Source organism: Ursus americanus, chromosome 9 (assembly GCF_024610735.1).
Source record: "Ursus americanus isolate L20-20 chromosome 9, mUrsAme1.1.p, whole genome shotgun sequence".
Taxonomy (NCBI): Eukaryota; Metazoa; Chordata; class Mammalia; order Carnivora; family Ursidae; genus Ursus; species Ursus americanus.
Window position 1 is genome coordinate 60,344,970 of NC_142135.1, and position 15,779 is coordinate 60,360,748.

At 39.9% G+C, this 15,779-nt stretch overlaps 1 protein-coding gene across 5 annotated transcripts in view; it reads left to right on the top strand.

Moving 5' to 3' along the window:
- The window catches only part of SLCO5A1 (solute carrier organic anion transporter family member 5A1), a 133,415-nt gene that overhangs the window by 97,623 nt on the left and 20,013 nt on the right, over positions 1-15,779 (top strand). For all 5 annotated transcript variants that reach the window (XR_015725829.1, XR_015725830.1, XR_006781924.2 and 2 more), the window contains one exon: positions 7,609-7,807. Coding sequence is in view for 2 of the 5 variants with exons in the window: in XM_045810186.2 (XP_045666142.2) it covers positions 7,609-7,807 (199 nt within the window). In the remaining 3 variants the exon portion in view is untranslated. The remainder of the gene's footprint in view (positions 1-7,608; positions 7,808-15,779) is intronic.

Genomic DNA, 15,779 nt, shown 5'->3' on the forward strand with positions numbered 1-15,779 from the left:
TTCAATGCACATGGGCTGCTTTTCCTAATTCAGCCAAACAGGACGTGGTTTGATGCTTTGCTACCCCTACTTTATAATTTGACTAGCTGTTATGCTATGAAATATTGTGGATTTAATGAAAAACAGTCTGTTCTCTGCCTTAAAACAGCCACTGAATTATAAAAGAGATTATATATATATATGAATATAAATACATTCATTGTAATGATACACCTAATCATAGTTTGTGAAGGGATTTCTGACATTTTTCACAGGGGTGATATTGAGATATGAAAGAGAAAGAGATGTATTGTGCTTGTGTGATACATTGTGGATTTATGTATAGTTTGTGAAAATGTATGCTTATATTCTCAGAGCGCTTTAAAATTTGCTGGCCTCAAGGTTTGCATTTTTAAAATATTCTCTTTTATTCCCCTTTTAGTCTTTTATTCCTTGATATTTATTTCTTTTTTTTTTTAACTATTTTCTTTTCTTTTCTTTTCTTTTTTAAGATTTTATTTATTTATTTGACAGAGGGAGACAGCCAGTGAGAGAGGGAACACAGGCAGGGGGAGTGGGAGAGGAAGAAGCAGGCTCCTAGCAGAGGAGCCTGATGTGGGGCTCGATCCCAGAACGCTAGGATCACACCCTGAGCCAAAGGCAGACGCTTAATGACTGCGCCACCCAGGCGCCCCCTTGATATTTATTTCTTATAAGAAAATGTTTGCAAGGAAAAGTAGAAGCTTAAAAGAGTAAAATAATGTACTCTAGGTGGTAGGAAAAAGATTTATTTTGTATTATAAGATTAGAAGCATAGTCTTTGGGAAAGTTCAATGAATTTGAGTTTGTTTCCCTGCTCTATCACTCATTAGATATTTCCTCATCTGTGATGTGCAAAGAAGCTATATTTCTTCCAATCTAAGACACCACAGATTGTAAGATGCACCATGATTTTGAGTTATTATGAAAGGAAGATGCTTTTAATTAAATTACGACACAAGGTTAAGATACTTTTGATTTTAAGACATGTTCTGTTTCAAAGCAACTCAAAATCCCTACAATTCTGAGAATGAGATGGGATACTATACGTCAGAGCGCGTGGCGTATAGTTTACACCTATGTGTGTGTGTCTATGTGTGTGTGTGTGTCTCTGTAAAAAGAGAGGGAGAGAGGGAGAAAGGGAGAATGAATGAAAGAGAATGAACCCGACCAGACTTCTTTCTCTTCCAGATGCCCATCCTGCTTTCTCCTCCCTCCCCCATGCCCAGCTACCTTTCCGTAGGTAGCAGCAGAACTTCAAAGTCATAGTAGCTTACAATCACTTTCTTACTGACTGATCCGTAGTCTTATGTTTGCAAGTCATTTCTTTTTCAATTTAACGAAAGAAAACTTCGGATGTGAGATACATAGAAAGGATCGGTGCATTTAGAGAAAAGAGCACTGAGGACATCTATTAGTTCACCACATTCTGCACCACTGTGACTTCACGATAGAAAAGAGTTCTCAGAGGGCTACTGACATTACATGCTTGGTCACCTTTAGTGGCTTGGCAGTTAAATTTTTGCTAATAATGTTCAATTCAGAATTTGGTAACAGTGAAATTTTGCAGGCATCATTTAGTGCCTGCCAGTTTTAAACTGATATTAGCCCCTTATTTGAGTCCCAAGTTAGATTTTAGATTTCCTCTTTGTAAAATAAGATATAGCCTAGTTCAGGAATAATTGAAAACTGAAATGAATGTCATTTGAAGTTTTTATATAATAAATTCTAAATAACAAAGTTTGCTCTTTCATCCATGTATTTCCAGGTCCTGGTAAGTGCTAGAAAGTTATGGACATAATAAAGATATAGTCCCTGCCAACAACTTTACAGTCTAGCAGGAAAAAAAGAGGTAAACACAACGGACAGTGGCAGGCCTCATGACAGGGTCAGCCCTGGATACCATGAAAGCAAATTACTGTTCTTAACAATAGCAATAGTGGCATGATGGAAGTTCCCTTCCCTGAGCCTAGAACATTCTTGAAGATGAGTAGGTCACCTAATCTCATTCTCCCCTTTTTCAGTTCAAGTTTTTTTGTGTGTCCCAAGTCATGCATTAAACAGAGGTATGCTTTATGTGTCTATTTTCAGTACAGATCATTTCTACATATTGACAAAAACTAGAATAGAGAAGAATAATTCCATCAGTAGCTTTAATATTTGGTAACTCAGTGAATATCATTTTTCATAAAGACCTTTTGGCTTCATAAGCTATACATTATAAAGGCAAGCAGTATTGCAACTCAGAGTAAAAACTTCAAAATTGGGGGCGCCTGGGTGGTTCAGTCCTTAAGCGTCTGCCTTTGGCCCAGGGCGTGATCCCGGCGTTCTGGGATCGAGCCCCACATCAGGCTCCTCTGCTGGGAGCCTGCTTCTTCCCCTCCCACTCCCCCTGCTTGTGTTCCCTCTCTTGCTGGCTGTCTCTCTCTGTCAAATAAATAAATAAAATCTTAAAAGAAAAAAATCCTTCAAAATTGAATGTTATGGAATAGTGTTTGATATAAGAGAAAGAGAGGAAGTAGGACAATTAACATGTCAATTTGCTTGGATAAATAAGTTGATAAAAAGATTTCCAACTGGAGAACAGTAGGATGTTCACAGACCTTTTATGCAGTAAAGCAGGATCCTCTGCTTTGTCAATAGTTAATCAATGCAGCCTGAGTTCTTTAGATTCAGAAAGATACACACAGTCACTAAATAGCTAACAGAGGTTTATGTGTTTAAGAATACGTAGTAGCTAAATAAAACAAAGGTTATATAAAAAGAACACATAGAGGTTTAGTCGGACCATTAGAAATAGTTTAAGTTCAATCCTATAGATAAAATAGCATATAGAAATTTTGCCCAATTCCAATATATTTATTTGTGCAAATGTTACACTCATTAATATTAGGCAGATAATAATGTTCATACTTCTGATAATGATGATCACCAACATTTATGAAGTGTATACTATGGGGTCAAACACTGTTTTAAGCACTTTATTTTTTTTTATTTTATTTTTTTAAAGTTTTTATTTAAGTAATTCTACACCCAGCATGGGGCTCGAACTCACGAACACCAAGATCAAGAGTCGTAGTTCCTCTGACTGAGCCAGACAGGTGCCCCTGTTTTAAGCACTGTATATGTCTTAACTCATTTAAACCTAACATCCTATGAGGGAGATACTATTTTTTTAAAGATTTTATTTATTTATTTGAGAGAGAGAGAGAGCACTAGAGAGACCGAGCAAGCACAAATGAGGGGCGGAGGGAGAGGGAGAAGCAGACTCTCTGCTGAGCAGGGAGCCCAACAAGTGGCTAGATCCCAGGACCCTGGGATCGTGACCTGAACCAAAGGCAGACGCTTAACCAACTGAGCCACCAGGCTCCTCAGGAAGATACTATTCTTATCCACATTTTACAGATGAGAAAATCCAAGGCCTGGGAATATTCAGAAGTTTGTCCAAGGACACATGGTTTGTAGGTGGCAGAGCTGAGATTCGAACTCAGGAAATTTGTCCATGTGGCCCTCACTCTCACCTGCATTTGTCTCTTAAACATCTGCAATTGCTTTGGCTTCTATCCACTAACACCTGTACCTGAGGCTGGGTCCCTGGGCTTGGTCCAGGTATTTCCATCTTTCCACATTCAGTCCTTCTTCCTCTCCCCTCAAACACACTTGCTGCTTTCCCCCCCACCCATCCTTTTGTATTCCACGCGTCCCCTCCATGTCTTGGCCACTAGAGACCACGAGGAACAGAAACTGAGGGACTGCAGAACCATCCTGCCAGGGCTGGGAAAGGGGCTGGATAGGGAGCAGAGGCTCAGAGGAGTGGAGGCAGTAGGAGGGGTGCTCTCTGGGGACTGAGGGAAGGGGTGAGCACCAGCCAGTGAGGCGAATTTGAACTCAGACATGGTGAGTGGCAGGTGGGCAGCTTCTGCCGGGGGAGCCCATCTTCGATATTTACAGGCTTCCCTTGCTACCTGAAAGTTGAATGTTCCAGTGAAACCTTTCAGAAGCTGAAATGGCATAAAGTGGAGAAGCAGTTACAATTAATTTATATGGAAAAAAACTTTGAGCATTCCCAGACTCAAGAAACCACCTCTCTTAGGCTTTTCTGATACCTTTAGAACATCTTCCTAACGAAGCGCAGACTAAATCAAGATAAAGTACAGTTCACAGCTGTGGGGCCTGATGCTGAGCTGAGCGTAGTTGCCAGAGAAGGAGCTTGGCGACGCCAGTCTCACCGGCTCTGTAACCCCTTGCTGCAAAGCAAATGCTGAATGCTATTTTCACTGGTCACCTATGTAGGGTTTTTTTCCCCCATAAAAATGAAATCCTCTTTGGGTTTCTTTTAGTTAGCGAACACAGGTCTTCCATAAATGCGAAGTGGTGTGATGTGAACTTGGAAAAGCAGGGGATGCCTGTATTTCCCTCTCCCCACAAGGCAGTGGGGAGGTTGGGAAGAAGTAGAGAACAGTGTGGTCATGGGTGGGAAACCAACTTCCAGCCTCTCTATGCTCTGTATGATCTGGTTTCCCCAGAGCTGGGGGCTTTCAGAAGGGGCAGTGAGAAGGCGCTACTGTTGTCCCCCATTTCCCTCCCCAGCACCATCCCATATGCCTAATATTCTAACAACAGAACATTTGGGTCTCTTACTTAAGCTGAGATCTCTGAATGGTCAGAATTTCTGTTTAATTAGTGCAGGGAGATTTAGATGGGAGGGGACATCAGGAGAAAATTTTAAGGGGTCTTCACTCTGTTTGATATAACCTCATATTTACTGATGACAAATTTCCTGTTTTGAATACCAATTTGGATGCTTAGTCAAATAAATCATATTGCTTTTAAATTAAGACTTGAGGTATGAGCATGGAGATTTGTTTTGTTGTTCCCCTGGGGGTCTAGAAGAGTGTAAATTATTCACTTGAAATAAGAATTTCATGGATGTATCACTTTCACCTTGAAGGTAAAACTTTGTCTGTTTATTCAGATAGATAATATGTGTACTTTTCCTTAATGCTGATGATACTTCATTAACCAGCTCATTTAAGCCCAGAGCTCTGGTCAATTTACCTTAAAGATTCAGAACCTGTTTGTTCTAAGAGACATCTGTGGTGATGTGGACAGAGTGCTGGGCTGGGAATCAGAGACCTCAGTTTCCCTTAGCCTCTCTCTCCCTTGTGTGCACTCTTGGTCCAGTCACTTCTCAGAGCTGTCATCTGTAAAAAGGCCATCACTGATTTTATAAAATCAGGACTCTGGTGAGGATTACAAAATGAACACTGGTTGCCCGGCAAAGCTCAGATTTTAGATTAATCTAATCCTTCTCTGCTCCTCGACGTGGGTTGCTGAACATGCTGGAGCAAACCATTCAGCCGTGCGCACGGGTGCAGCTGCAGGCTTCTGAAACCTAGTATCATCTGGACCCACTGGACTGTCCATTTGCAAAGCCTATTACATACTCTCATTTAGCGCTCACTTTGCTTTCCTACAATGATTATTCTAATCCTTGGCTAGATTTAAAGTCCTCCAGATCCCTTTCCTCTAAGAGTTACTTTTGTTTTCAGTTATCCAGAAAAAAAAAAGCCCCAGAAATAAAAACCAAGGAGATATATCTATCTATCTATATAAACTTATAGCATGTTATCAATTCTTGAAGGAAAAAAGCATGGAAAAAAGACTGGAGTGAAATATGCCAGAATGTGAACAGTGGATTCTTGTTCCTTCTTACTTCTCTGTGCTTTTCCAGTGTTCTACTATAGCATGCATTACACCGTGTTTGCAAAATAAGGGAAAAATAATCAAACAGAAAAGCTATGATTTGAGGAGCTCTCACCCACCTGTTGATTTATCCCCCACCCTATTCTCCCCTATCCTGTTCCGAGCCTGAATGAAGGGCTCTCTCTCTCTCTCTCTCTCTCCCCATCCAGTGCTAGTCTGACTATCTGTGCTATTAATTCCGTATTCTTTTGACTTCTCAAGAATCTTGCATTGGCATTAGATAAACTTTTCCCTCCACATTCTACCTCCCGCTCCTTTTCAGTCTATTTTTGTCCATATATAGATATGCATCGTCCCCTCCTGTCTTAGCAAACGAACTCCCCAAGCTCCAACTCTGCCTTGACTCCACTCTTACTCTAGACCCACACCCGTTTTTCCTTTTATAGCCTAAATTCTAGAAAGAATTTGAATTCTAATCTCTAAATCCTCATCTCCACCCATTGCAGTCTGGTTTCATCCTTCACAACATCCTTAACATTGTTCTTGCCAAGATCTCTACTGACATAGTTGTCTCATTTCAGTCTTCACCTTATTTTTCTCTTCATTCTTTGTTCAGTACAAATACTGCTACTTCTGTGAAACCCTCCTTGATTTCTCCCAGGGAAAGTTCAGATGCTTTTTTCCCTGTATTCCCCCTGTCTTTTGTGTAATTGTTTTATTGTACTCTAATTTATATATTCTGTTTTAGATTATAAGTTTCTTGGGGCAGGCAGTATAACTGTTTTTTAGTTTTTTAAAAAGCTGTGAAATATAATGCACACAGAAATACATTAATCAAGATTTAGAGCTAATGAACAATCATGAAGTGAACATTTGTGTAACTATTACCCAGGTCATGGCATGGAGTATTTTCAGTAGTCCAGGAGCCCCTGTATCCTTTCCTGACCCCACCTATTCCCCTACTATCTTGGGTTTATGACACTTACTTCCTGGGTTTCCTTCATAATTGCACTGCCTGGATAGGCATTCCTAAACAAATTGTTTAGTTTTACCTGCACTTGAACTTTTTACAAATGCTATCATGCCATGTGTTCTGTTCTGTTTGGCTGCTTTCGTTGAACATTATATTTGTATGATCTGTCCTCATGCTTGTGTGTTGTTATATTCCTTCGTATTTATTGCTGTATAGTGGCATTTTGTTATATGAACTTACAACATGCAATGTATCTAGTAATGGACATTTGGTTTATTTCCAGTTTTTGGCTATTATGATGCTTCAAATTTCTTGTACACTTCTTTTGGTCCCCGCGTGCTTGAGTTTCTTCAGGGTGTAATCCAGGAATAGAAATTACCTGTCATAGGATGCGTATATCTTCAACTCTACCAGATAATTGCAAACTGTTTCTCAAAGTAGGTCTCACAATTTACATCCGACCAGCCGTGTAGAATGCCCATTGCTCTGTATCTTTGCCAACATATGGTAGTATTGGACTTTCAAATTTATATCAACACAAATGGTGTAAAGTAGTATTTTACTATGGTTTTAAGTTGGATTTCCCTCTTAGCAATGAGGGTGAACATCTTCATGTATCTATGGGCCAGCTGGATTTCCTCTTTAGTGAGGGGCCCATTCAAGTTTTGTTCACTTTTTCAGTGGATTGCTTGTCTTTATTTTATTGCTCCGTAAAAGTTATTTTACATTTTGGATATGAGTCCTTTGAAAAGAAATTATGCTATAAAATCATGCACATTGAAGATTTATTGATTACAGTATTTTTTATTCTTTACCTTAATACTAATAAGTAAGTAGGAACAGAGTTATTGGAAAACAAATTATAGTATATGTGACTTCAATTAATCCTGGCCTTCCCTTCTTCTCTCTAGGTGTTATTATTGTCCCCAGTGCTGGTGTTGGCATTGTCCTGGGAGGCTACATTATAAAGAAATTGAAACTTGGTGCAAGAGAATCTGCCAAACTAGCCATGATCTGCAGTGGTGTGTCTTTACTTTGTTTTTCAACACTATTTATTGTTGGGTGTGAAAGTATTAATCTGGGAGGCATCAACATCCCTTATACAACAGGGTAAGTATCTTGAAAGAGCCATTTCATGTCGTTCTAATCATGAATGAAGGGCAAACCCCTGCAGTGTTCGTACCCGGGGGTCGGCCTAGTGTTCCCTTCTCAAGGGGGGGTCTCCCGTGCACGTTTCGTCTTCCCCAGGTGGAGCATACACACGTAAAGGACAGGGGCCATGGTCTGTCCTTTGTCCATGTCCCTTTCGAGGATCACAGAATGCTTCCCATAGTATTTTGGTTACAGCAGATGAGGAGGAAATGCTTGTTGGGTTAATGAAATTTTTTTTAAAATGCAACATTTTGAATAGACAATACATTCACATAGTTTAGAAACATAAAATTCAATGAAAATACAGTGTACAGTGAAAAGTCTTGCTCTTACCCAAGTCCTCCACCTAATTTCTCCAGTTAAAGAAATCAGGTAACCGCTTTGATTCATTTCTTGTGCATTCTGCCAAGGCTTCTTTCTATAAGAAACTATGAATATGTATTTAAAATTTTCCCTGTTCTATATCCGAAGGTAGCATTCATACATACTTTTCCCAGCTTAAAAAAAATATTAACAATATAACTTGGAGATCTTTATGTGCCAATAATAATAATACAATGCATAGCTAACCCTTGTATCAACACTCTTCTAATGATTTACATATATTAACTCATTAATCCTCACGACAACCCTATCAGGTAGGTACTATTATTACCTTGATTTTACAGATGGCAAAACTGAGGTACAGAACACACATACCGGTGGTATGCTGATAATCTATAACACAATGCTAAGAACAAAGTTCCCATCTGTAGCATTTGCTAATTTCGGAGGTGTAAACATCCCCACCATGGCTGATTTCAAGCTAACGATGAGAAGATACTGGACACCAAGCTGGGAGGAGATGCCCAGTCACGTACCATTATATAATATTTCTCTCATACAGGTATTTAGACCTAAACAGCCTAGTCAAGACATAGATAACAGTACAGTAAAATAACTAGGAGGTGATGAATTGAGTATTTATTCTCTTTGTTTATAATATTTGTTTACTTTTAAGTTTCTGTAATTTAATTTTTAATAATGGCTGTGCTAAACAAACAGTTGACAAAATCCTTGAAAATTGAGGATTTTGTGACCCAGGGTGGCTGTGCTGCATGTTACATAGAACTTAATCCAAACTTAACCCCAAACAATTCAGAGTCCATGCCTTTAAACACTCCTTTTTTTTTTTTTTAGAAGATTTTATTTATTTATGAGAGAGAGAGAGAGCGCATGCGCACCCATGCGCATTAAAGGGGAGGGGTCAGGTCGGAGGGAGAAGCAGACTCCCTGATGAGCGGGGAGCCCGATGTGGGACTCGATCCTGGAACTCCAGGATCATGACCTGAACCAAAGGCAGTCATTTAACTAACAGCCACCCAAGTGCCCTAAGCACTCTTTTTTTTTTATTTAATTTTATTTAAATTTAATTAACATATATAATATTCGTTTCAGAGGTAGAGTTCAGTGATTCATCAGTTGCGTATAACACCCAGTGCTCATTACATCACATGCCCTCCTTAATGCCCATCACCCAGTTACTCCATCCCCCCACCCCCCTCCCCTCCAGCAACTCTCAGTTCGTTTCCTATGATTAAGAGTCTCATGTTTGTCTCCCTCTCTGATTTTGTCTTATTTTATTTTTTCCTCCCTTCCCCTATGACCCTCTGTTTTGTTTCTTAAATTCCACATATGAGTGAAATCATGTAATTGTCTTTCTCTGATTGACTTATTTTGCTTAGTATAATACCCTCTGGTTCCATCCATGTTGTTGCAAATGGTTAAGATTTCATTTTTTTGATGGCTGAGTAATATTCCATTGTCTATACTACATCTTCTTGATCCATTCATCTGTTGCTGGACATCTGGGCTCTTTCCATAGTTTTGGCTGTTGTGGACATTGCTGTAAGCACTCCTTTTAACTGCCATGTAATATTCCATTTAATTCTATTTTGTAATTTAATCAGTCCCCATTTGAAAGGCAGTTTCCATTAAAAATCATGAAAAATCATGCTGCAATAAATAACCTCATGCATATATCACTTCTGCGTGCCATGTATTTATAGCATAAATTCCCAGAAATGAGGTTGCAATGAATATGGCCATATTTACTCCGCAGGTGTTGTATTAATTTGCCCCTTCACCAGCAGTGGATCTGAGGATCGATTTCCTACACCCTTTCTTTTTTTTTTAAGATTTTATTTATTTATTTGACAGAGATAGAGACAGCCAGCGAGAGAGGGAACACAAGCAGGGGGAGTGGGAGAGGAAGAAGCAGGCTCATAGCGGAGGAGCCTGATGTGGGGCTCGATCCCATAATGCCGGGATCACGCCCTGAGCCGAAGGCAGACGCCTAACCGCTGTGCCACCCGGGCGCCCCTCCTACACCCTTTCTAAAAGAAGGTGGACAATTCTTCTTGGAGAGTTATGAAAACCATAACTTATTTCCTGAGTACATTTGGATTTGTTAGGATCTACTCATTGGACAGAACTTCAGTGCCTCAATTTTGTATTGAGCTTTTGTTCTCTGGGCTCTGGGGGTGCCTCTTTTTCGGCTTCTCCCTCATTTTGTGAGAGCACATCCTCCAGTAGCTACAGGAAGGCTATACGGGCTGTCCTTTCTTGTTTTTGAAGATTTTTCATGAAATAGCTTTAAAAAAAACTATCGTATTTGATTGTCAAGTTGACTGGGTAAGGAATTTTAGATTGGATGAATCATTTTCACTCAGAATTTCGAAGTTATTACTCCACTGTCATCTGGTTTTTCACGCTATTGTGGAAAATCTGGCCTTTCTTTTTGCCAGTCTTTCATAGGTGCCCCATTTTTCCTTTCTAGGAGCTTCCAGTTTACTCCTGGTATTCCTGAATTTCACCATGATATACTTTGGAATGGGTTGTTGTTGTTCCCCGCCCCCCCCTCCCGAGCACTTAGCCTTATTGTCAGGAAACTGTGTCCTTCAGTTCCGTTTTTGGTTTTTTTTTTAATTGAAATTTTGTTATTTTTTTTCTTACTGCTTCTGCTCTTCTCTCTCCTTCATTGGTCTGCTACATCTTCTTTATCACTTATTTTATCTCATTTTTTTGTCCTACTTTTTGGGAAGGTTTCTTCAGCTTTATCTTTTCAGTCTTCTGCTAAATCTTTATTTTGGTTATTGTATTTTTAGCTTCCACATTTTTTTGTTTTTTCTTGATTTTTGATTGTTTCTTGCTCCTAGTCCTGTTGCTTCATGGGTGGAAATCTTCTGTTACTTCTCCAACATGATTGAGCATTTCTTTTCCTTCCCGAATTGTCTATGTCCTCTGAATACCTGCTGTCTATTTATTTTGCTGTCTCGATTATGTTGGAAGTTTCCCTTACATTTCTGGAGCTCCTTAGCTTTCTCTTCCTATTGAAGAACGTGAATTTAAAAGGCTGAGTAGGTGCTCTATGTCTGATGGCAGAGCTTGTCATTGGTGGATCTCAGTATCCGGTAATGGGAGGGCAGGAGCTGGCATTTTCATTGGGGTGCTAGGTGTCAGAACCTGAGCTCTTGCCTCTGGGGTGTTTTGGCTTCTCAGGAGCAGGATTCTCCTGTCTCTTGGCTGCGGCTGTGTTGGGATGGGCTCAGGATTGTAAGCCTACCTGCTGCCATTCTAGAGCTGGGAATGTGGGGTGGTGGTGGGAAAGTGCCTGGGTCCTTCTGTTCATTCTGTAGATTTTTGCCTAATTCCCCTGCCACCATTCTAGCATCTCACCAAAGGGCTCCTTTATGTGTGATGCTCTTAAGTCCATACCCTTTGGTTCATTTTCTCCAGAAAATGAAGAGGTTGAAGAAAGAGTAGTCATCTACTGTCTAGGGTGAGGATGGGAATCTGCTTAAACTTGTATCATATTTGGAGCACCCTATTTCTTGTGTTGTCTGTCCTTGAGTTCTACAGGCCTGTTCTTTCCCTGACTAATGGCCTTCCCCATGCTCACATATATTTTTTGAGTTTTCAACATATACTTTGTTCTATTGAATTCTTCTTTTTCCATGATCTTGCCTCAGTTGGACTAGTTGCTCTCTAGGCATAATTTATATCCTGGAACTTCCTTTCATAGATCTAAATTATATCCACTATTTTTTGTTTGTTTGTTTATTTATTTGTTGACTCCTTGTTTTGCTGGAGAAAAATACCCAGATACCATTGGAGGAAAGAGTACGTGGGAGTAAAACTTTCTGAGCCTGTCAGTGTATCAGTGTCTTTATTCTTCTCTCACGTTTAATGATAGTTTGAGTGGGTATAGAATTACAGGTTAAAAATTGCCTTCCTGAGAACTTTGAAGGCATTGCTTTGTCTTCTAGCATCTAATGTTGCTGATAAGAAGTTTAACTCCAGTCCTAGCTCCCATTTGTCTGTGGCCAACTTTATTTAGAAGTTTTTAGGATTTTTTTTTTTTCAAGGTATTCTGAAATTTCAAAAAGAATGCTTCCCCCTCTGATTTTGTCTTGACTAGGCCCTTCCAACATCATTTTCTCTGAGAGGCTGCCCCTCCTGCCCAATCTAAGGGAGCCCACTCTTCTTTTTTTTAAAAAATATTTTATTTATTTATTTATTTTAAAGATTTATTTATTTATTTATTTATTTTATGAGAGAGAGAGCGTGCGCGCATGCATGCATGAGTGGGGGGAGGGGCAGAGGGAGAGGCCGACTCCCCACTGAGCAGGGAGCCTGATTTGATCCCAGGACCCTGGGATCATGACCTGAGCCTAGGGCAGATGCTTAAACGACTGAGCCACGTAGGCACCCTCTCCCCTCTTTATCCCATCATTCCTCCTTAGTCTCCTCATAGCACTTACCACTAGCTGAAATTCCCTTGTTTAATTATTTGCTCTGCTCATGCTTCCTGTTTCTAAAATATGAGCTCGTCAAGAACAATTACTATAGTGGTCTCCGTAATAGTTGCATCCCCACCATCTGAAGCAATGCCGGATGTTTGTTGCGTGAAGGAAGGAATGGATGAATGAATGTCTTAGCCCAGGGCTTTGTTCATTCATTACATTAGGCACCCTCTGAACCATCTTAATCTAACACGTCTGTCTTCTTTACCCCAGAGAAGTTTTCTTCTGCTGTAGCTTTACTCACTCTCTCCATTTTCTGTGCGCTCACCAGGACTCCTGCTAATCTGATGTTGGAACTTACAGACTGGTTGCCTTGTATGTGTCGTTTTTTCTCTCATATTTACTATGGTCTTTGCTATGAGAGATTCTTCCATACTTTGTTTTCTATTCTTTATGTAAATTTTTTTAATTTTGAGAATAACTTTTATCTTTGTTGTATTCTGAGTATTCCTTTTTTGTAACATTTTTTATCCTTTTAAGGAGTAATATCTTCTCAGATCTGTGTATATAATTAGATTTTTTTGCTTTACTTTGTTTTTATGCCTCACATTTTGCCATTTGTTGTTAAGGGTCAGTTTTTCTGTTTGTCTATTCTCGGCTTTACAGGTTGATAAGACTCAGTCTACCACCTTTCGGGTTATGTGCCCCACCCTCACCCCCATACAAAAATGAGGGAATTTTATTCTCAGTTGTCAACATCTAGAGTAGAAGCTTAGCTTTTTAAATTTCTTCCAGTCTCTTTAGAGAAGAGCTTTCTGGAGAATGTCTGGGCTCTGACGTGGGGGTGGAGGTGAGTGAGTATGAGAATGGAAGGGCCCACTGGTACAGTTTTCTCTCCCTCAAACCTCAGCTTCATCCTCACCTTCGGCTTCTGCCACATCTGATGACTTTAAGCTCAGAACCTTGTGGAGCCTTGTGGAGGGTGCATGGGACAGGTTGGCTCTTCTCCAAGGTGGGATTTGCTCATCACGCAAACTAACGCCTACCCACTTGCTGTTTTCATGAAATTTGGTGTCACTCTTTCCATTCCCCTTTGCTATAGCTTTATTCCTTTTAATCTTACTTGCTTTAATTTTAAGTGCATTCTCAGGGAGGGAAGGCAGACTCATTGTCTTACCTGCCTTTAAACTGCAAGTCCCCTCAAGACTTTAAAGCCCTTGCTTAGCGCCATATCTGTCTTGCCAATCCTGAATCAACTGATTCTGGACGCTCCAGCACTATGGGAAAAAATTATATAATTGTGCTGATTGGCTCCATTACAAATTTATGAGTTCCAATCTTAGCAGGCCCTCATCTTTGCTGAGCAATCCATTTTGTGGCCCTACTCAACTTCCTTTCCTATGCCCCATGATGGTTGCATTTTTAAAAATTCTTTTCTTCAAGTATTCTATCTGAGTCTTGTTTTTCTTGTTGGGCACCCCAGATTCTGTGTTAGTGAGAAAATAGAGGTCCCCATAAAGAACTTCTTGACCTCCTCTCCCCTTTCCCCCCAAACTCCTTTGTCAAAGATGGTTTTATTTTCAAAGAAAAGTACCAGAGTCATCCATTTTCTAGCCGTGTGACCTTGTAAGAAAATTGCCAAATATTGTTGAGTATTGGTTTCCTCATTGTTAAATTGGTGATAATGTCAGTCACACCTAGTTACAAGCATAATTAAAGTAAAACACATGTAGTTGAAAAATTAAAATACTGCAGAAGGGTAAAAAATGAGAAGTCAGCGTCTCTTTCTTCCATCCTCAACCTCCCGTTTGAAGCATTCCAATATTTTAAACAAATGGTTGTGGTTTTGATTTTGAGGATTGTATTAGGGAAGTTTTCTGATATTTCCTAGCACCGTGTCCAACCTGTAGTATGTGCTGAAAAGGTTAGTTTCTTGTCTCTTCTCCCTTCTCTTCTAGATCATACAAAGCTTTTCTTCTTTAAACTCCCTTTTCTTCATTAAAAGATGAATGAATGTCTGCCATCTAGCTCTGTGCAGGGATGTTATTCATCTAGTGATGCTGAACTTGTAAGAACCTGATGAAAATAAACGTCTTTCTTACCTAAAGCCATGATTTATGGTATACTTCTTCTCATTGAATTGTATCCAATGAAGAAAAACTTGATTAGGTGTGCTGGAGGCTGCTTCAAGGATCCATTCACTCCAGTATTTGCAAGCTGGCTTCATCAAAGTTTATAAATTAGCAAAATAAAAAACCCAGTTTCCTTGGAGAATTCCTTTGGCTTCCCAAATACTTCTGGGAAGATAGTATACTAATATTGATAGTATAGTAAAATTGAATTCATATAAACACTTTTGGGTGGTGTAGATGCACAGACTTGGCACTTTTAGAGTAGCACTTCTGTTTGTGTGAAGAATAAGGGGACCCTTTCTCCAAGCAGGGTGTGGGTTACTTTGCAGCCTCTCCTTGCTCCCTTGGCTGGGTGCTCTTGTGCAGTGTACAGCCTGCTCATCGGTATGGGTTGGCCTGTTAAGTAAAAACTGTTTTCTGTTCTGTATGATTTCGAGGCTTGCCTATGGGATTTCTTTTTCACCTTTAAAGCCAATAAAGGGAGAAATGAAGGGCGTGTCAGTGAAGAGGAGAGTCTTTGTTAGGCATCTGTTTGGCTCAGGTATGGTAACTGGCACTTGTTCATGTATATCTTTTATATATAATGCCTACAACATTACTGAGTGTATTATTACCCACATTTTAATTTAAAAAACCGGGCTTAGAGATGAAGTGATTTGCCCCATGTCATCAGTTGATAAGGAGTAGAACTGAATGAAACCCAAACTATCTATTTCAGGGTTTATGTCCTTTCTGAAAACCAAACTCAGGTGCCGTTTTACATTTTGTATCTCATATAAACACACCCCTAAGCCACACACCACCTCCTTACCAAGAGAGCCACCGAGACTGCATCTGTCTCTGGCAGTCGTGCCCGTTTCCTCATATTTGGCGCATCTGAGTTACAAGCATAGTGCTGTGTTCTGCACATCCACTTTTTCCTCGGTGGCTCTTGGGTCAGCCGTGGTCTTGCCACATACTAGCTGTGTGAGTATGGGCAAATTAATGAACCTTTCTGTGCTTGGTTTCCATATC